General features: G+C 43.8%; 1 protein-coding gene across 2 annotated transcripts in view; it reads left to right on the top strand.

Annotated features, from left to right (window-relative positions):
- The window catches only part of GRAMD2B (GRAM domain containing 2B), a 424,374-nt gene that overhangs the window by 326,934 nt on the left and 81,116 nt on the right, over window positions 1-16,324 (top strand). For both annotated transcript variants that reach the window (XM_069227207.1, XM_069227215.1), the window contains exons 6-7: window positions 1,657-1,752; window positions 1,934-2,005. In XM_069227207.1, coding sequence (XP_069083308.1) covers window positions 1,657-1,752; window positions 1,934-2,005 — 168 coding nt within the window. The remainder of the gene's footprint in view (window positions 1-1,656; window positions 1,753-1,933; window positions 2,006-16,324) is intronic.

Genomic DNA, 16,324 nt, shown 5'->3' on the forward strand with positions numbered 1-16,324 from the left:
CGTGTGATGGAGCATTGTCCTGCATGAAAATCATGTTTTTCTTGAAGGATGCAGACTTCTTCCTGTACCACTGCTTGAAGAAGGTGTCTTCCAGGAACTGGCAGTAGGACTGGGAGTTGAGCTTGACTCCATCCTCAACCCGAAAAGGCCCCACAAGCTCATCTTTGATGATACCAGCCCAAACCAGTACTCCACCTCCACCTTGCTGGCGTCTGAGTCGGACTGGAGCTCTCTGCCCTTTACCAATCCAGCCACGGGCCCATCCATCTGGCCCATCAAGACTCACTCTCATTTCATCAGTCCATAAAACCTTAGAAAAATCAGTCTTGAGATATTTCTTGGCCCAGTCTTGACGTTTCAGCTTGTGTGTCTTGTTCAGTGGTGGTCGTCTTTCAGCCTTTCTTACCTTGGCCATGTCTCTGAGTATTGCACACCTTGTGCTTTTGGGCACTCCAGTGATGTTGCAGCTCTGAAATATGGCCAAACTGGTGGCAAGTGGCATCGTGGCAGCTGCACGCTTGACTTTTCTCAGTTCATGGGCAGTTATTTTGCGCCTTGGTTTTTCCACACGCTTCTTGCAACCCTGTTGACTATTTTGAATGAAACGCTTGATTGTTCGATGATCACACTTCAGAAGCTTTGCAATTTTAAGAGTGCTGCATCCCTCTGCAAGATATCTCACTATTTTTGACTTTTCTGAGCCTGTCAAGTCCTTCTTTTGTCCCATTTTGCCAAAGGAAAGGAAGTTGCCTAATAATTATGCACACCTGATATAGGGTGTTGATGTCATTAGACCACACCCCTTCTCATTACAGAGATGCACATCACCTAATATGCTTAATTGGTAGTAGGCTTTCGAGCCTATACAGCTTGGAGTAAGACAACATGCATAAAGAGGATGATGTGGTCAAAATACTCATTTGCCTAATAATTCTGCACTCCCTGTATATACTTAGTTATGGAGGTTTCAGTTTGATCACAGTGGTATATGCTAGAAGTTGGAAATAACTTATTTGAAAACTTGGCTGGATTTCTTTTACTGCTGCCTTTTTATGAGAGGGTGTTAAATATGTATGTAAGAAGATAAACAGTTTGTTCTACTAATAGAATTGCCACTATAACATACTTTGTACTGAATTCTTCGATTTTTGTAGAAGTATAATATATAATTTTTTAGAGGTCTTTCAGAAAATGTTATAAACTATTGTGAATGCCTCGCTAAGCAACACAATTTGTTTTATTTGATGTTTCATAGCAAAGAAATTTTGTTGCGAGCATTACATAGAATTAAATAAATCTTCTCTCCGTGTCACCTGCCTTTCCAGGTTCCCAGGTCCATATGTGGTGAGTTGCTCTGGGCCAGTTTTTTCTTTCTTTGAATTGTGGGACTTGCAGTCTTATTTATTCCATTACGAAACATGACGAACAGTCCCAGAATTTAAAGGAAAAAACCTGGGCAGGAGTAGCACATCACGCTTTCCCCTGGGGAACTTAACAGCTGTAGTCTTCTGAGCCTGAAGAAGCCGTATTGGACTCTCCTGCGTTGCATACAGCAGTCATGACGTGTAGAGTTTTTTTATTAAAAAAAAAGTATATCTTTCCATATTCTTTCCTAATCCTTAACAGCTCACTTATGTTTATCTGTTCACATTTCAGATTTTTATACCCGTGCCTTCTGTAGTAATGATCAAAAAAACCAAAACTGCTCTCTTGGTGCCAAATGCTCTTGTCATTTCCACAGCTACTGAAAGGGTAAGTGTGACTTCACCGCCTAGAATAGTCATGAAAATCTCTACCATGTTTTGTCCACATTGCTACACGTGTTCATTCATGTTTTGGGAAGCTGAGCCCATTTGAAACATGACAACGTTAAGAGACCAACGATTAGACGTTTTACTCTAACAGTATTTACCATTTTGTTTCTTATTTGCAGTACATATTCGTCTCTTTGCTCTCCAGAGACACCACTTTCAAGTTACTGAAATCTGTTTGCACCCACTTGGAGGTCAGTATTCAAACTAAATATATATTTGTCTGGGATGGGTTTTCCTATGTACTTATTCGGAAACCAGCTTACATAAATCACAACGTTGTGTTTTATGTCTTATGAGTTGTACCCTTTGAGGTTTTGACTAATCTAGATATTCTCCTTTTACTAGGCAAAATGGGAATGTAAAGGTTAGGAATTTTATTGGCTACTCATAACCTTCTGTGCATTTGAAAAATAGTTGTTCTAGTTTACTAGAAATTAATTGTATAGATAAGCGTCCTCCATTAACTTAATGGCCACTCAACCATTCAGAAACGATCAGATTTGTATCTCTGGCGTTACCCAAGACTTTGTGATTTTACTAAAATTATATGTATAATATATTTGCTCAAAGAGGCTTTCAGCCACCCCTCTTCATCCATTGGTCTGTTGATGTGCTGTGACATTTTTCTACCCACTGCAGCATACAGCATGGGGCAATGGGTCCACTTCACTTAGAGTGATAACATGCTGCCCTTTCTAAAAGAGTACATCCACATACAAGGTGGTTCCCTTCATTCCCAGAGACTGTCAGGAGTGCTTTTGAGTCAGAAATTCTTTCCTTTGTTACTTCATTTTTCCAATATTAACAGTGAGACCGCAACTTCCATAGTAGTAAGGTTTCTAAAAAAAAAACATGACAAAGCACATGCTGACAAAGCCAAAATACTGGTGCCAAAAGCAGACCTAGTGGCTTTTCCAGTGCTTGTTTCAGAAGGATTGTTCAAGAGATTGATGTTGAGCATTTAGTAAAACTTTGAGTTTGCTGACTAGGTCCTGGTGCCAGAGAGGAGAATGATGGGACAGCAGCTACAAAGTCTCATTTCAGAGAAAGTAGCTAGGTCTTAGCCTCACTAACTTTGGTTCTGTTCAGATAAACAAAGCACATAGTTCTTGACAAGAGGTATTTTGTTCAGAGAAACAGCAGCCCCTAAGCCTGGATCCTTAAAGCTGAGAATTCATATTAGTGTTTGGCTGCTCAGAGTTCCTATTGAGGCTTTAAGTGTCTCTATTTCGTTACTAGCCAACTAATGGCTTGACAAGAAATGAGTGGGGTCACCTATTAGTCCTTTAGACCAGGCAGTGTGGTTTAAATTCCACCCTATTAAGTACCAAGAATCCGTTGAAAGCATGGAGGGACTTGGGCAAAATTCAGCAGCAGGTGAGCAGCCATGTTCTGCACTTTAGTGAAAAAACAACTTAATTTTAGTTGGAAGGCCCAGAGGTATGTCCACTGTGTTCAGCTGAGGGCCATGCTTTGGTAGTGTTTTGAGAAAGCTGGTGCGCAAATCACAGAAATGAGGTCATTTGTGATTTCCTCTAAAGATCCTGAATGGTATTTATTCTTGAGAGCTAGATTAGAGAAAGAAATGTCTGTTTTTGATATCAAGTGGGAGACAATCGGTTTGAAATTATGTGTCGCAAATGTGCCTAGTTTTTAATGGATCACTCTTGATTTTGCATTGAAAGTCACATGGAGAGAGTTTACTTTGTAGTTAAAAGGCAACATGAAACTAGTGTTTTTTAATGGTTTTCAGTACGCAATGGGGGGGCCTTCATTATCTTTATCAGTATAATATGCAGCAGGTAGTCCTACTGTGTTGCATGCTATGTGTGTGTGTAGGGAGGGTAATTCCTTTTGTGTTCTGGAATGCAAAAATAATTTTGTTTTACTGATCCATATGGGGATTTTTTTTGTCCTTTTGACAGTATGTATTCTCCGTGATAATGTTAGGATATGTTTTGTGGGCCCAGTGCTCAGCAGAGGTTGAGAGCATATGCTTGTTATTTTGATAGCAGCTACACAGGGGCATATTTTCTTCTAGCAAGCTGCATATTGTCCTCTTGCCTCATTTTCTTTTGAGCTGTTAAAGGCCACATCTTTGCTATGAAACGCTTTGTGGACCTGCATGTAATACTCAAGACACTGCTGTTGTGGGCATCAGCAGATCATTCCTTTGATGCACCAGGTGCTATGATTGAAAGGCGTAGTCCAGGCTGGACGCGTGGAAGGAGGGTTTAATTAGACATATGTGTCATCAGTTCAGAGACAGCAGTAGTGCAAAATTGGGGCAAGAGGGGATAATGCATTGCTAAATTGCCAGGCTTGACTTTAAAGGGTAGGTTATGATCTTTGGGATGAGATGAAGCCAATTTCCAGAAACACAGTATAGATTAATTGGAACAAGTGTGTGACCCTGTATAGGCTTTACTTGGAGAGGAGACTTGCAGAGAATGAAACTAAGGAGACAGTCATTTAAAGAAAAAAGAGTGGTAGCTGTTGGAAATGGCCCTTTATGCAGTGTCATCCCCAGTCTTTTTGCCTCCTGCCTCCTATTTTTTCTGACCTGCTGTTGGCTTTTGAACTCTGAGCACTTTACCACTGCTAACCAGTGCTAAAGCGCATATGCTCTCTGTGTAAATTGTATGTAATTGGTTTATCCATGATTGAAATATTTGGTTTACTGGTGAGTCCCTAGTAAAGTGCACGAGGTGCCAGGGCCTGTAAATCAAATGCTACTAGTGGGCCTGCAGCACTGGTTGGGCCACCCACATGAGTAGCTCTGTAATCATGTCTCAGACCTGCCACTGCAGTGTCTGTGTGTGCAGTTTTAACTGTAAATTCGACTTGGCAAGTGTACCCACTTACCAGGCCTAAACCTTCCTTTTTCTTCCATGTCAGACACCCCTAAGGTAGGCCCAAGGTAGCCCCAAGGGCAGGGTGCAGTGTATGGTTAAGGTAGAACATATAGTAATGTTTTATATGTCCTGACAGTGAAATATTTCTAAATTTGTTTTTCACTGTTGCAAGGCCTGTCCCTCTCATAGGTTAACATGGGGGCTACCTTTAAATCTGATTAAAGTGTAGATTCCCTTTGGGAGCGGATGGACATGTGGAGTTTGGGGTCTCTGAGCTCACAATTTAAAAATACATCTTTTAGTAAAGTTGATTTTAAGATTGTGTGTTTGAAAATGCCACTTTTAGAAAGTGAGCATTTTCTTGCTTATACCATTTCTGTGACTCTGCCTGTTTGTGGATTCCCTGTCTGGGTCAGTTTGACAGTTGGGCTGGTTGCACCTCGCACTAGACAGTGACACAAAGGTAGCTGGGGTATAGTCTGCATTTCCTGATGAGCCATCTGTGCTAGGAGGGAGGCGAGGAGTGGGCACTTACACCTGAGAGGGCTGTGCCTGTCCTCACACAATGCCGTCTCTTGACACCCTGGTGAGTATCTGGGGCCTTGCCTGGGAAAGGCAGATTTCACATTCAAAAGAGACTTTACTTTGAAGTAGGCCTACTTCAAAGGAGAAATTGGGTATAAGAAGGGCATCCAAATCCACAGACTTCTGGAAACAAGAGGAACCTCTGCCTGGAGAAGAGCTGATGAGAAGTGCTGCCCTGCCTGTGACTGTGCTTTGTGGAGCTATCCTGCAGTTGCTGCTTCTGCCAGAGTAAGAGGGCAAAGACTGGACTTTGTGTGCCTTCCATCTTGTGAAGAAATCTCCAAGGGCTTGATTTAGAGCTTGCCTCCTGTTGTTTGAAGTCTCAGGCACAGCAAAGACTTCTCTCTGCCAGCACCTGGAGTCTCTGGAGAGACTCCTGCTCTGACAAGTGGTGCCCTATCTAGTCCCCGGGGCCTTGAAAGGAAATCTGGTGGAAATCCAGGGAAATCGACTTCGGACGACTTCGGACCAATGCCGCTGCTGAATCCGGTGAGGCCGCCTGCAACCGACTCAGTGATCTTCGCTGGAACGCGACGACCTTCGCAGGCCTGACACCGCTGCAGCTCCGCTGAAGTTCGCGACTCCGTGGTAGTCGCCACACCACGTCGTGACCAACGTCGCTCGAAGTGCGACGATTCAATGTTTCGCACAGACGCCGCGATCCCCGACTTCGCCCATCGGCTTGTTTTCACTCTTCACCAAAGGTACTGTACTTGGGGGTCTATGCGACTCCATGTCCGGCGCCGCTGGTGTCTGCTTGTTGGGAACGACTCCGTCACGACGCCGTGTTAACACCTCATCGAAGCATTTTGTGTTTCTAAGCTCTATTTTTGAGTTTAATTTTTTAAAATTCATAACTTGACTTGTGTACGTCGGATTTTTGTCATTTTGGTCTTGTTTTGTTTAGATAAATATTTCCTATTTTTCTGAACTAGTGTTGTCATTTTGTAGTGCTTTCATTAAGTTACTGTGTGTGTTGGTACAAATACTTTACACCTAGCACTCTGAAGTTAAGCCTACTGCTGTGCCAAGCTACCAAGGGGGTAAGCAGGGGTTAGCTGAGGGTGATTCTCTTTTACCCTGACTAGGGTGAGGGTCCTTGCTTGAACAGGGGGTAACCTGACTGTCAATCAAAGACCCCATTTCTAACAGTAGCAATGTGAAGGTTTAGGTCTAGGTCAAACTTTTCATGGAGGGTTTTAGGGATATAAAGTACACTTTTGATATAACATGCCCTCAGAGGATGCAAAGTTGTAGAAAGAAAATTCATCATTTGCTAATGAGATAGTACTATATTAGGTACTCTTGAGAGGCCCTGGGATCAGGCGAAAAGAGTCTTCTGCTAGGCCACTGCTCCAGCCTGGACAACTGATCAGCTCAGGGTTTGGAAGAGTGACTTAATGCCCGGACACATATGAAGAAATCTCAAGAGCTATAGGGCTGCGCTTGATGGAAAGGCAAATGTCATGATCAGAGAATGCTCAGTGCTCTCTCGTAAAGTACTCTAACACCGATGGGCCATGTTCATGCTATAGAAAGATGCAAAAATAAAATAAAAGCATCATGAGGCCATACATGGCAAATTATGCAAATATCCTATTCAAGCTTCAAAAAGTTTCAAATTCTGGAGCTGATATCATCTGATGTTTACCCTTAAAATTTGCATCACAGTATTAATTACCAAAGCAAAGTGTGATCTATTTTGGATGCCTCTGATTAAGCATTGCATAGAATGAGGGTGGGGATAGCTTCCCAAACAGTGGCAGTGTATTGCCTGTATTCCTTTCCTTGGAGGCAAGAGTACGAGACACCTAAGTAAGAGAGGGAGAGAGAGAGACCAGACTACCTTTAGTAATTTCAAGAGGTATTTTCTTTTAACAAGGAGATGCAGACTAATCTTTCCAAGCACGGTCATTCAGTGGCTGTATAGTATGTGTATGCTAACTTGGGAGTAGTTGGCCACAGCGCAAGGGGGGGGCTCAAGCTCATTCTAAAGAGACAGTACTTGGGAAACACAGGTTCCTCTTTTCTGCGGAGAGCTGAATTAATGAATTTATTAATAAAGGTTTGCAGAACACGATTACTGCAGGGGTGAGTGTCCTGTTCTCTGAACTGCAGAAGCCCTGCATACCCATTAAGTCGGACACGGCCCACAGCAGAGACCTCACCCCTAATTGGTCCATCCGACAACATAAGGGCCTGACCACAGTGGTAAGCAGGGGCAAAGCTATCAAAAGAGCTGTGCTTGCTCCCTGAAATTCTCTTAACCTTTTGTTTTTCCAGCTTCTGAGCTGTGGTGATCATCTTGTGGTGGTTGTTACGTTGCCCCTGGGTAGGGTTTGCTATGGAGAGCAATATGGGCCTAGGGCCACGCTGCGTACATGGAATAATGGACACACTCATCAGTGTATAGGCTGTCGCAGAAGTGACTATAAAGGCTCCACAGCAGTGTGTATTGCCTACGGTCACATGATCTCAGATGTAGCTGTTATGTTCACTAGCGACACGGCTCTTGACTCGGATAGCCCTGGACTCACAACATTTAGTTCCTCCTTTCTCATGATCAAAGGAAAACACAACAAAACTGTGGCCTATGACACCGACCCGCAACTGACCACTTAACTTGCTCAACACGAACAAAGAGAATATCAATTTAAACACCTCGAACTCCGGGTCACTGGCTTATGATCCCATCCTGTAGTCCTGGAACATCTGAGATGTGGGCAGGATTGCACCAGAGGTAGAAGAGAGGCAAGTTATCCCTGTTTGTCCTGCTGACTGACCTGGATCCCTTCAGTGCTCAAGGCAATGTCTCTCTGGGTTTTTCTCACTGGCCTCTTCAGCAGGGTCTTCGGGTCGTGATTCTGGCTGAGGTGCGTGTCTCCTGTTATCTCTATCCTGGCCGAGAAGGAAGTCTGTGGTCCTTCTTCATCATTAATGTTTCTGGGCCCCTGGCTTCGATAGGAGTCTGCGGTGTCCTGTCCATCAGACCACACAGTTCCCCTTGGTGGCATATAGAAATGTTTGAAAAATTGTGTTCTGTGTAATTACCTCGGTTCCTTTCTTCGCAGACACCATAGTGCTTCGAATCTGGGTGATCCACTGTGGTTACTGTTCAAATAAGAGGTGGAATTTGTACTTGGTGTGGGATGACGGAGGTGAAGACTTCAGCCAGGGAGAGGCATGTCGTTGTGCCAATGCATGCACTCTTGTAGTGGTAGGGCAAAGGATTGGTGAGGCATGGTGTGCCAATGAATGCACCCTTGTAGTGGTAGGGCAAAGGATTGGTGAGGCGGGAATTGACTTGCACAGCTCTAGCAACACTATGTTGATTGAGAGTCCTGTGTCTGAGTACCATGACGGATTGACAGTCCAACCTGGATCTGGCAGCGAGGTGCCGTATGGGTGCCTTTCCTGAGACTGTTTAAAGGTGTGAATCACGTGTACACCTTCTGGGATGTCATCATCTATGTCTTCGCCCTTCATCAACGTAGTCAAAGTCTCCATGGGCACCAGGGCAGGGACACGGAGTGGCACAATTTTGGATAGTGGTTCAATTTCCCATATGCCAGGCACTTTTCTTTCGCTGGGCATTCCCTCGTGTGTGGGGCTGTTTTGCCGCACCATTGACGCGCCTGTTAGTTTGGATGGGTATTGGGTGATCTTGCCTTGTGGTGAGATCTGCGCAATTTGGTTTACAGATTTTGGGCCTGATTTAGGTCTTGGTGAAGCAAAATACTCCATTACAAACGTGACGGATATGCCATCCACCTTATTACAAACCGATTATCACCTATGGGGATCGTAATATGGTAGATGGGATATCTGTCGTGTTTATGACCGTATTCCCTCCGCCAAGACCTAAATCAGGTCTTCAGATTTTTATGGAGCATTACAATGTTGTCTCCATATGAGAGGTATGAGACTCGGACAATTGTTTTGGCCTCCCCAGCGTGTCAGGATGTCTGTCATGGTCATCCTGGGAACCTGTAGTGTTTGCTTCCCTAGCTTTGTGGAAGAACATCCCTGGATAAACTGTGCCCAGATCTAATCTTGTTTATTCCGGAGTATAGACATCCTTTCCAGCTCGTGGAGTCGGCCATAGAATTCATCCAGTGATTTGTTGGGGTTTTGCTGTGCCTGGTGGGGCAGAAACCGTTTGTAATCTGGGTTGGCAAGTGATTCAAAGTGTGTTGTTTATGCTACCATGAAGTTGTAGTTCGTATGAAGTGGCGCTGCTTCGACCACATTTCTTGGAGAGAATGTAAAGGACTTCTCCTGTTTGGTGTAGGAGCATTTACCGGAATCTATGGTTCTCTACCCCTGCAGCAGCGAAACACATTTTGAGCCTCTTGACCCGCGTCTTCCATTTGGCAGCCCGGGAGGACAGGGCGCCAGCCACTGCAACCAGTTCAGTTGCAGGAATGGACGCCACGTCATGGTCCATAGTTGAGGGGGTTTGATCAAAGCCAGGTGGTAGCGTGTGAGCTTGGTCATGCTGTGTATGCCTGAAGAGTGGCACGTGTCCTCAGCCTCTGGAGCTATATGGGGACTGGTTGGGTGTTGATGCCCCGATTTTAGGAGTAGCTGGTACAGTCACTCACCCTGGGCTGGAGTGGCTCCAACCGCCTGTGACCATCCTTTGTTTTCCTGGGCCTTCAGAGGTGCCAGTGCAGCCACATGCATGCTGAGCTCTCCTGCGAAGAGCTTCCTGGTGGTTGGCGGGCTCGGTTGTGAGGGACTTGAGGGTGGCAGGCGGTATGACACATTGCCTTGCGTGTCCAGCACTGTGTCTGTGTCTGTGTCTGTGTAGTGGTGCTGGTGGGAGCAGTCAAGCAGGGCCAATACATCTCTTGCTTAGCACTTCCCTCTGAAAGCTGAGACCAGGAAACAGCTGCACGGGGGCAGTGCTGCTGACAGGAAGGTTCAGCATGGTGCAAAGACCTATTCGCTGTCGTCACCAATTATATCACCCTAGAGTCGGGGCTGGCTGTGGGTAGGGATATGGGCCCAGGGCCACGTTACGTGCATGAATTAACGGACGTGCACACCAGTGCATAGGCTGTTGTGTAAAATTGCCTGTAATGGGCTCCTCCGTAATGTTTATTGCCTGCCGTCACATAATCTCTGCACAACCATTATGTCCACCAGGGACCGGGCCATTAACTCCGACACCCCCCGGAACGACAACATTATAGCAGGGTGTAGATAAGGAAGCCAGAAGCATTTTTAGTCTGGAGTAAAGGCACACAATAGAGATTGAACTGTGAGTGTTGCCTCCATCCTTGAACCAGGTATGACCTTGCACCACTTGATTGGATGACCATGGGCATCTCTGCTCCATTTGAGTGGAGAAAGCCAGTGTTTCATTTCTAAAATAATGAGTGCTGGTACTCAAATCCCTGCTCAGAAGCCTGCAGCTAGCATTATTAAATATCAGTTACCAAGGCTGCGTAGATTTGAATCCACCTCCTGGCTGCCTTAATCCATTGCCAGACAATCCATACCACTTTATCTCACTCTTTCAGGTTACTGCTTCCTCCTGTTGTGATGGGTTTCTGCCTTTCTCTTCCTCCTTTGTCCTGTTTGTATGTTTTCCTTCTGGAAATGTCTTATCAGGAAAAATAAAGTGCCAGTCCCCAAATATAAGTGCCAGCGGCATCCACAGACTGCATCCACCGGCAACCGCTGGCTCAAATTAAGCTGAAAAGGCTGAGGGGAAGTCAGCTGGCCACAGCTCGATCTTAAAAGAATAGTCCCCGCGCAGTGCATATAATGGCTTCTTCTTATACCAGGGCCCTCATTTGATGTTTCTAGAGAAGTTGTTTTTGGATTTGAGAGTTAGAAGCAAACAATATGTAAGGCCTTGGTGAAAGGTCCGCCAACCTTAACAAAAAGCAAATGGAGACTGAAAGTCTATTCCACACAAAATATTGATTTAAAGGATTTCTGGCATTCTTATTGATGGTTCTTCTGATACTTTACCAGGAACTGATCTCCAAACTACTGGTTGCGCCCGTAGAAAGAAGGTTGGCTGCAATTTGTTTGTTGTTTCCAGGATGATCAGTACTTTACAGTTGGTCAGGATTATAAAAAATATGAAATACGTTAAATTGGTAAACTTACAAAGGATAAGCTGGAAATATAAGGTGGAGTGAATAGATAGCTGAATTCTTAGTTTTCAGTTGGACCCCTAGCTTAATGTTTTTTTTTTTTTTTTGTTTTTGTTTTTTAAATTTATTTTGAGCACATAAAGGACTTTGTAGCTGCTGGAAATAATGGTTAGAGAGAAACTATGGCAAGTGACCAACTCAAGGATTATTTCATGTTGCTCCAGTATTGGAACTTTCATAGATTCACTTGCTTAAGTCATTCCCCATTGTCGATATGGAAGTCCCCGGCACCGTCGTAGAAAAGTAATGTCATTCGGTTTAGTAACATATCATAGCCCTATTTAAAAAAGGACTTAACCTAAGAGTCAACCAATCAGACGACACCACCCTGTAGAACCCTCCTGAGAGAAGCTCCAGTCCCTCGGATTTTGAACCTTAGGTCTTGCTAGGTAGTCTCCACTGAGCTTTGCTCCGTTTTTCCTGTCAGAACTCTTCAAAGTGATTTCAACTGATTTTCTCATCAACATTTCATAACAGAATTACCCTTAGACATTAGGTATTCTGTGTTTTTTTGTTGTTTCAAACTGACTTTTTAATAGGTCAGACGCACCTCAAAAAAGACTCTTCAGGCCCTGTAGCATTTGGAGAAAAAAGAGGCTCCACATAGATGACCCTCACCAGGATTGTACATATTGTCTCTATCCTGCTCATAAAACCAGGGACTGCGAGGATGTCGCACGTTTCCTTCTAAGATTAAACGACTGTGAGGGACGCCTCCTTCTATGGCACCAGGAACTCAAATCCAGAGAAAATCCTGTCTCTGATGATGTGTGAGACGTCATCTATACCCTCTCAGAAGATGCCTCTTAAGACACTTAAAGATGATTCAACAGCTCATTTCTCTGACGAACCATCAAAGAAGGCATCTGAGAAGGCTTCTCAGGCCTCCCACAAGCACAGTCCATCTAAATTACCTCATAAAAGTGAGCTCCTTCAAAAGACCTCAAAAGCAGACTTCTGAGCCACCAACTCCTCCACCTGTGGTAAAGCACACTTTAAAAAACCTTAATCTGCTCCGCCGACAGAGGGCTCATTGATGACCTCTCCGTCAACAAGAAAATCATTGACTACAAGCATCACTAGAGCCGTATCAATGGCTTCTACCGCTAGCACTAATGCAGTGTTAATGGGGCATCGTCATCATCCATGACATCATCGTCGACCAGTCATACACCTATCTATATCAGACAGTAAAAATGACTTCCTTGTGGACTCTCCAGTTGATGGCGATGGTCCCATTGACGACCCACCCGCTGGCCAAGGCACACCTTGCGACTATGGTACACCCGTCGATGATAACACACCTGTCGACGACGACACAGTGAGCAGCTCATCGATGGTACTTACCCTGTCGATGAAGAAACTAAAGGCAGCTTTTCTTAAGCTTCCATCTTCTTGGTTCGATGACCATGAAAATGACCAAAACTGTGGTAAAACAAAAACTAAGTAAAAAATTAATCACACCAGCCCATACATCCCCCGAAGTTCCTTCACCACTACCCTCCCATCTCCTAGATGAAGACTCAGAAGAGGATAGTCTTTTTGGTGCAGCACGTAGCCTGTCAGAGCTTCAGGTTAAATGCTCTGAATACTCTAATGAAGGAGAAGGCTACTAGCAAGACTTCTATGAACCTTACAGCACTACCAGCAGCTTCAACAGTACCAAGAAGGCGTGGTATGCCTTTCATCAACACTAGTTTTGGATCTACAACTGATGCTATTAGACTACAGAAGATGATTCCCTCCAGCATCAGGTCCTGTTGGACTCTTTCAGATTCCAACAGCTTCAGTGTTGCTTCAGCCTTCAACTCCTCCCCCTACACACACACACATATCATCTGAGGAAGAGAGAGAAGGTGAACTCCAGGACTACTATGATGAATGGGATGATTATGTATTACCAACACCCTTACCTCCGTCACCAACCCCCAGTTGACTCTCCTCCGGAGGATATAGGAGGTTTCCACAACATCTTTGAAAGAGCAGCACTTCACTTAGGCTACCAATCCCTGCACAACAAAATGACTGCTTCTTTTATTATCATGCTCTTAGCTCTAGCACGGCCACAGCAGCACTGGTTCATGGAGCTCCTCATCCTTTTAATGCAGCGTCACATTCCACATAAGCTGATCACATCGCTATTAACAATGAACCTAGGGACAAGTTCAACATCCTTGTCATGCTTTGACCATCCACTGAACCTTTCCTTCAATTCAGGGATGCTAGGGTTCCTAAAGTCCCATCGGACTTCCATCTCAGTGAGCCTGTAATTCTGAAATCTTTTTCCCAGATCCTCAGATGTCAGCTGAAAGAGTGTTGCACTCTCTGGATTTCAAAAGGTGCTTAAAGTTCTATCTAGACCAAACTAAAACTTTTGATATGTCCACCCAACTCTTCGTAGCATACAGCGCACCTAGAAAGGGTTTCCCTCTGACGAAATAAAGTATCTCTAGATGGATCTCTAGCATCATTCCCTTCTGGTATCAAAAAGCTGACAGACCTTTGCATTCAAAGGTACAAACTCATTCCACAAGATCCATGTCCACATCTATGGCGTTGTTTGTGGAGGTATCATTACCAGATATCTGCAGAGCAGCAACCTGGAAGAGTGCACAGACCTTCAGGCAACATTTCTTGGATTCAGAAGTTCTCCGAAGCAGCAGTAGGACAAGCGGTTCTGAGGCATCTTTCAATAAAGGCAAGCCGTTTCTTTCTACTCACCATCCACTTATTTCTTGCACACATTTTACTCGCTATTTACATGTATATTTATTTAAATAAATATATATATTATCTTTCACATAAAAGGGCATGTTGTATCTATAGAAAATGTCCTCCTTACTGCTCTCTACTCAGATTCAAGCATGAAAATCTATGAACGTTCCAATACTGTAGTACGAATGAGCTACTTACCTGTAACTGTAGTTTTCCAGTATTGGAATCTTTCATAGATTCACATGTGCCACACATGCCTCCCCTGAGTAGCTCACCTTTTATTTCCCTCAATACAATACTACATATATGCACTAGTGCTTTGAAAATCTGAGGTTCTGGAGCTTCTCTCAGGAGGGTTCTACAGGGTGATGTCACCTGATTGGTTAACTCTTCGGTTTATTCCTTTTTAGGGGCGAGCGCAAATCGCTCCATCCCTCTTCTAATCTCTTTCGGGGGACTTTAACCACATCCATGTTACGTCAGTCACTTTCATTGGTTCGTGGGCTTGCCTTTTAAAATAGACTTATTTTCATTTGTGAAAGGCATGCATATTTCATGCCTTTTCCGCTGTTTAGCCCTCCTCGAGAGCACCGGTAATCTACTGGAAACATACGAGGCTTCATGTTTTCTGTATGGTTTCTGGACTACTTTTTCTCTTTATTTTGCAGTGCGATCGCGCTGTGAGCTTGTTTTTTTTTTTTTTTTTTTTTCATTTAATGTGGCAAGAAAAGTCCGGGTAGGAGTTTACAACGCTAATAGCTCTAACTCAACCTAATGCGCAACCCGTTTCCTTGCAAATGCTTGTTTTATTAATGACTACAGTAATATGTTACAAAACCGAAAGGTCTAAGGCCTTTGTGCTTTGTCTATAATGACATTATGTTTCTAAGGTACAGGCGACTCCCATCTCAACAACGGGGAATGATTCAAGCATGTGAATCTATGAAAGATTTCAATACAGGAGAAATACAGTTACAGGTAAGTAACTTATTTTCTTCCATCCATTTACAAATTACATATTTTTTCAATATTTGTGAATTCCCATACAGTTGCGATTACGTGCATTCTCATAATTTTCAGTGGCCGCCATTCTGGCCATTCCCTGAGAGAAGTTCTCGAAATACTAAAGCTCTGATCCATAAACGCCCGATTTGTGCCCTTAATCATATTGCAAATGACCAGACGCGGCCCGTCCTGTAGTATATAAATGTGAAAACACATTTCATCCTTATTAACTCCTATAAATTGCCGGATTAAAGACATTCCTACGGCTTAAGTGTAGGACAGTAGTAAAATGCATGCAAATCTACAATTTGCATCGTTTTTTCAATGCTCTCTAGGTGGATTTTTGTGAATGCCCTGCAAGTATGAATCTACACAAATCATTTCCCTATGTGGTTTTGAGAAGTGTGGTCTCGGTTAAAATTCAGTTCTTTTCAGCATTGCGAAGCGGTATTAATAAGCAGCGCGATTTGTTAAGAAAATGGTTGTTTGATTTGTTTTCTTCTTTGCTTATTTGGTTTGTTGCACTCTAGATAACAATCCAGTGTTTTCAAAGTATAATATTAAGAATGGTTGTGTAGGCAGACGGCCCAAATGTTGGAAGTGCTTTGAGCATTATGACTGACTTCTCTGCTCTATAAAGAGGGATTTCATGCCACTTGTTTATCTATAAATGACTATCATTGATATAAGCAGAGCGCAGCTGCTTGGGGAAACTCGGTTACGTGACCAACGTGGTACTATCATGAGACATTCCTGTTGATCAGTTCATGATGTAACCTTTAGTGCAGTGTTTTTTGGGATAGCCCAATCTTAGCACGTTTCTGTTTCTTAGCGATAAGATGGGCAAAAGTTTCTGAGAGTACCAAAACGGGCTTATTTTCAAAGAATAAACAAAGGAGGGAAGTGCTTGTTTCGAAGCTTCCTGGTGATGTGCCTTTGGAGCTGCATTGCATTATTGGTAATGTGGCTGCGCCATTAAAGAGAGGACAGCCCATATAGACATCTTACTCCCCCCCCCCCCCCCCCCCAAAAAAAAAAAACTCAGTCCACTCCTCGTGAGACAGGGGGCAGACCATGCTTATTTCTCTTTTTTGCTTTCCCTTGGGGGGGGGCTGTGACAATATTTAGGTATCCATAAGGATGGAAAGCACGATGCCTCATTCTGGACCTGAAGCAT

This window comes from Pleurodeles waltl, chromosome 1_1 (assembly GCF_031143425.1).
Source record: "Pleurodeles waltl isolate 20211129_DDA chromosome 1_1, aPleWal1.hap1.20221129, whole genome shotgun sequence".
Lineage (NCBI taxonomy): Eukaryota > Metazoa > Chordata > Amphibia > Caudata > Salamandridae > Pleurodeles > Pleurodeles waltl.